Source organism: Pyricularia pennisetigena, chromosome 2 (assembly GCF_004337985.1).
Source record: "Pyricularia pennisetigena strain Br36 chromosome 2, whole genome shotgun sequence".
NCBI classification, from domain to species: Eukaryota; Fungi; Ascomycota; class Sordariomycetes; order Magnaporthales; family Pyriculariaceae; genus Pyricularia; species Pyricularia pennisetigena.
In genome coordinates, this window is record NC_043741.1 from 3,578,990 (window position 1) to 3,584,989 (window position 6,000).

General features: G+C 50.1%; 1 protein-coding gene across 1 annotated transcript; it reads right to left on the reverse strand.

The window, feature by feature from the left end:
* Nucleotides 1-684: 684 nt before the first annotated feature.
* Nucleotides 685-1,998, reverse strand: PpBr36_00983 (uncharacterized protein; the record flags this gene model as incomplete). Its single annotated transcript, XM_029888172.1, has 1 exon — nt 685-1,998. The coding sequence occupies one exon, from the start codon at nt 1,996-1,998 to the stop codon at nt 685-687; it is 1,314 nt and encodes a 437-aa protein (XP_029751772.1).
* Between the last annotated feature and the right edge of the window lie 4,002 nt (nt 1,999-6,000).

Consider the following 6,000-nt stretch of genomic DNA (forward strand, 5'->3'; position numbering starts at 1 on the left):
TCCGCGTGTCATGCAAGAGAGGCTTGATCATTGTGGACGCATTCAAATGCACCCAGGGGCTGTTATCCTACCCCTCTGGTTGCATGCAAGTCATGCTGGTAAATGTGAAAGTCTTCTGTGCCTAGTAAACAAACAAAAGCCGATCGAGATGGGGGAGAGTCTTGATTCATATTGTACAGCCAGTGAGACTGTTTGGTATACCGCGGGTTCCAAATACAATACAATTCAAATTCACTTGGGCGAGAAAAGAACAATGAGAAGAAGGCCCGCACATGTTTAGATCCCGCCAGGAATCAGAGTCAACAAATGGACAGGGGAGAATTTAGTTAATATCCGTTACCATCAGAAAAAAAAAAAAAGAAATCCAAGTATCACCATATGGCGACAAACTTGGGGCGCGGATGTGGCAACAATAGGCCACAAAAGTAGAAAACTGTTAAGTATGACAAAAGAAGAGAGAACATCAAAAAGACAAAGCGCCGGTTTCCAGTCTAGTAACCCTTTCTATATCCGAGCAGTAAAAAGCCATCATCAGTCGTCCCTGTGGCATTATTCGCAAATAACCGGATCCCTTCTAATCTTTCTTTTATAACGCCCCTGATACGCTTAAAACAAATCATATCTTTAGTAGTTTCAAGTCCATGGATAGGTCTGCATGGCAAGGTAGTATTTCGGCCATGCAGATCACATCCGGTCCATTAGATCCCCTCCAGAAACACTGTTGGAGGACGAGCTCCTGCCACTGAGATGGTATCCATCGCTGGGAGTGAGAAGATCATGAACGGCGACCTTGGGAACGGGAAGTTTCCTCTGAGACCCATCGGGACGACTCATTATGTCAGCCAGCGAGATGCCGCCACTCCTGCCGCCAGCAGGCGGTGCGGCCATGGCGCTCGGCTGAGGGTGGCCGTAAGGTGCGTCCGGTTTCGGCTCCAAAGGCGCCAGGGCGGGCGTGGTGTGCTGCTGAAGGCTCAATGAGCGGAAGGGTGGAAGCTCATAAGAAGTCGGCATTGAGTAGTTCGAAGGTCTAAGACGAGGAGAATGAGCAGGTGTTGCCAGAGGCGTGTGATCAGGGGTAGGCGAAAGCGAGTCGTGGGAGAAAGTCGGCGATGACGGAGCAGTCGACTGGGGCGAGTTGGGCCTGGACCTCTTCGCCTGTCTATAGCTCTGGTTGTAATGATCGTCGTCCTCATGCGAGTGAGATCGAGACATGTGGTAGCTTGAGAGAGAAGCCACAGGGCCAGCTCGAGGATGAGAGCTGTTGTGCATGTAGTACGGGTGATGCCTGGAGCTGTGATGATGGTGATGAGGAGGCGCCATCAAGTTGTCGCGCTCCACCTGATGAGCAGCTTTGGCGAGCATCGAGATGTCCATGTTGTTGGAGGTCGGGGGCGGCCCACGGTGGTACGGGTAGGCAGCATGAGGGTTAAGCCCCGACGATGGTCCAGCGTACTGCGCGTAAGAGTGAGGAGGTGACACGTTGGGTGAACCGAGGACGGAGGGTGGCGCCGACCGTATCGCCTTGTGGCCCTGAGGCGGCGCCATCATTCCATCGGGACCGACCATGGCATGGTGCTGAGCTTGACCCTTGGCTCCTCTCCTTGAGTTGGGGTTGTTGTGTATCCTCGAGTGGCGGGTGAGCTCATCAGAGCGAGAGAACTTTTTGCTGCATCCAGGGAACTGGCATGCGTGGGGCTTCTCGCCAGTGTGCGTCCTGATGTGACGAGTCTGGTGCTCAAGACGATGGAAGGCCTTATCGCAGAGCGGGCACTTGTAGGGCCGTGGCATCTCCATGTTTGCCGGTTCTGAGGTGGATTGGCCACTGGGTAGAGGGCCGTTGGGCCTGATTGCTGTGACGGCGGCCATGTCGCCTCCCTCAGTAGACTGTTTTTGGGTCTGTTGCGGCTGCTTGGATGGTTGTGGTGCTGATGGGGATGTTGAAGATGCTTCGGGGTTCAGCAGATTGGAAAAATCCACTGCTGACTGAGCTCGTTGCATGTGAAAGCCCTTTGGAGGCCGAGTCTACCACTCGACGGTTCAAAGGGAGAGAAAAAAAAAGAAGAAAAATCCTCCTCGGCAACTCGCCGTTTGCTCCTGCAGGTTTGAGCAGGATAGATGAAATCGATTTAGTTTTCCAGGTATAGCGTGCCACAGAGTTAAAATTGGCACAAGGGTTTTGTTGATAGGTTTTGATCCGAGTATTCGTCTTGTGAGTTGTGTTGTTGTGCTGCCTCTGTGGATTCAGCCCAAGCTCTAGCCGAAGGAAGCTTTTGTTCCCAAGAATTCAATGAGGTAAAGTAAATGGCTTTTAGTTGCAAGTTGAAATCACCGAGGTTAGTTGGTGGGAAAGACAACGACTGCTATATAACAGTCGGGTTCTGTGAAGGTTTTTTTTCTGCTTGGGTTGAACGTGGGGGGACGGGGGAAGCATTAGCTTTAAAGCAAAAAGTGGCGGCGGATCGTACGGCCAAATTCGGTCAGGTAAGCACCAGGCAAATTTTCAGGAGAGGACAGGAACCATGGAGGGACCTGGTTTCCCTTTAAATGGGGTTACTGGGCCCTGGGCGTGAGCAAGGTACAACAGCCTGGGGGCCCAGGGTTGGCGTGTGCGTGAGCGCTGGGCTGCTCTGGAGTTGGGCGGGCCGGCAACTACCACCTAGGGTGTGGAGTAAAAGATTGTGGAGAAGGGGGGGGGGGGGGGGGGGGGGGGGCAGCATTGGAACAGGGCAAGGGGCGGAAAGCTGGAGGGGCGTGGTGTCATCAATCAGCGCCGCACTCTTGGAATTTTTCACACCCACCCACTCCTCCACCCTGTAGGTACACAAAGCACGTAGCATACCCGCACCATTTACCACACAATAATGTGTACTGTACCTTGCCATGTCGTGATGGTACGCAAAGATAGATAAATATTAAGAAGAGATTGATACATATACGTAGTGATGCGAGTGTCGTACAACGGTTGCGGTATCTGCCCCGATTTTGTGTGGTTTATGGGAGTTTTGAGTCCAGCCACTGCTCTTTACCGAATGTGTCGGCAATAAATTTCGGACAGGATTAAAATGAGGAACAAAAAAAAATCAGTAGATATACAACAACAACAAACAAACAAAGCAAAGGAACTGGACTTTTTACTATGGAATGTGTCGCGCACCCCGGGTTCTCCCTTGGGTGCCTGATTACCTGTTTCAATGAGTTACTGCTCGGCAGCCTAGGCACTTTTCCTCCCTTCACTAACGACGTCGAGCAGCGAGCCGGGATGTGCCGGAAGCGCAAGGGAAGGGAAAGGAACCATTAAGAAAAACGCGAAGAGAGACTTAGGGGGAAAAAAAATCAGATCACATTTGACAGCTTCCCGTTCCGCGGGCTCCTGACAACTGGGGCCACAAAGCACAATCTCCTTTCAACCGGGTAATAAATACTTTGCCCATCGGTTATTCGCTCGATGCTTTCACCCGGCTCACTTCATGTGTTTCTTTGCGTTGATTTCGATCTTCGGACGAATCGGAAAGACATACGATCTTGAATACATCAAGGTAAGGAAGGGTAGGTGAGTACTTGGGTTGCTATTTCAAAATCTCGCCCGACAATCTCTTACCCCAGGTCTACTCCAGCTGGGGTTATGGCATGGCATTGTCGACAGTTGACAACCGAGGGTAGAGGCAGTAGTACCATCACAGACTTTCTTTTCCATCTTGACACACCCTATCTCGCACCGTTGCTAAAACTCGGAAACTAGCGCTCCTATATCTGTGACTCGAGAACGTGATAAAGCAATGTTCTTGGCTGGCATTACGGTACAGAAGGAGCAAATCCTCCCCATTGTCCCATCTCAGGTCATCCGTAGCCACTGGGAAGTATCAAAGGTAGCTGAATGCATTACGACTTACATTGGCGGCGGGCGGTGAGCGATGGTGGCTTACGTGAATGCAGCTACAAGGCGAGAAGCAACCGTTGGGTAAATGAGTGCCAAAGAATCAACAGTCATGGCTGCCTGTGTTTTGCTCAGAGGGATGATTGGGCGTCTACGTTTCCGTATTTTTGTTGTATGCCCACGACATGACCTGATGCAATTAGACAGATACGATGGGAACATGCGTTTGCCATGGCAGAGCAGATATCCATCTCGACTTGGGTCTTTTTTTTTTCTTTTTTCTTTTTTTTTTTTTATCTCTTTCTCCTTTGGCCAGTGCTATGTACCCAATTGTACGATGCGAAAGAACATTAGTGGCTTGCTTTCTGGTTGACGACATTGCAAGTCTCTGATTCGGATCCAAGCAAAAAGTACCACGTCCATCATGTCGGTTGTGGAGAGCGTGGGGTCTTTTTTTTTTTTTTTTTTTTTTTCTCCTAGTCATTTCCTCTTTCTCCCTCGTTCCCTTTCCTTGGTATAAGCTCGTAGATTTAGATCATCCAATTTCCACCATATGTTCTCATGGCCAATCGGTCCTAGGTCCGGGCCTGTCGTGGCGGTCGATGCGAAGGGGACTATTTGCTCACAATTTGTATTCTTTTTCTTGTGATTTCAATGCTCATGCCAGGACCCAATTCACCGTTCGAAATTTCTTCCTTGTCGAGAGAAGCGGTGCTGGTAAGGTACCTACCGTAGTCGTCGGTACGAAATTGGGGTCTAGCTTACGTCAGGGGGTGGCCCTAACAGATAAGGGATAAGGAGGACCGGAACGAAAAATCTGGGAGCTGTGGGGGTGCAGATAGTGAGTGCCGTGCCATGTTCTTCTCATCGCCAGTTGCGGTTGGGGTTTTCTGGGGCTTTCGCCATTGCGTAGTTGTATGTGCAGTTGTTGGAATGCCAATACCGTAGAACAAACAAACAAACAGCTTTTTTACCCACACACGGGCTTCCCAAGAAGTTCATTACGTGAATCGACACAGTAACAGTACAGAAGGAAATGTAAACAAAAAGAAAGCGCAGCAACTCTTTGGGTGGACATGTGCATCGAGGGTTGATCTGGGCTTACCGTACTGCTGCTGGCTTCCAAATGACGGGTAGACGCAGCAAATCTGTCGTAAAAAAACGCGGTTTTGGATTTCCACAGTCTCACATGCATTCAAAAGGGTTCTCTACTGGGGGCCCATATCCACCAAACATCTCTTTTCAGGCATGGCCAAGCCTGTCTTGCTTGGACGCGACACGGGGTTTGTGTCATGGAGGCAATTGTAGCTCGTGGGGAGCAGGTGGTCAGGCAAGGAGTCGGCAGTAAGAAAGAAGAAGAAGAAAATAGATCAGCGTCACTGCCACGCAAAATCCGGGGTAAAGCCCATCATGCAATCAAGACTTCAGCAGAAGATGTTGGAACTAATTTACTAGGCTCAAGCGGTTGAAAGCCATCATGACTAAAATGTTATGTGTACCTGGCACGGGAAAAAGCGAGACAAAAAAAGCACGTTTCTGCGGTCAAAATTGCGTATGAAATCACATGCTCAAGAATCCAATCATGTTATCGCCAAAAAAAACCTCGCGAATTACTACCCCGAAAAAGAGCATGGGAAAAGCGCATTCTGACACCTGCCCTGTCCAATATCTCGCTCCCTCTCGGCCCTCGTGTACTTGGCTGGTCCGCCCCGGAAATTGGCACCGGCTTGTTCGCTTATCTTGCGCAACCCCGAGCCTTTTTCCTTCCAGTCTCCTTCCTCCTACACTCGAATATCCCTGATTTGTTTAGGCGCCGCCTGGGCATTAACTGTCCATCCCCAGGTGATTAAAAGTGTGGGGGAGTAAGTGAACATCAGATATGCCACCTAAAACCACGGGGTTTGAAAGGTTATCTTTTCGACCACTTTTCGTTTATCCGAGTCTGGGTCGGTCCGGATACAACTGAGTTATCTTTCATTTTCCCCCAGTAAAGCACCAATTCGGGCAACACGTGCTTGGCAGTTTTGATTGAGCTCAATTCTGATCAGGGCGTCAATGCTACCAACCGGTCCAAGCAAGCATGTGCTGCCCCTCACTGTGCTCCAGGTTTTCTTGGGGGGGGGGGG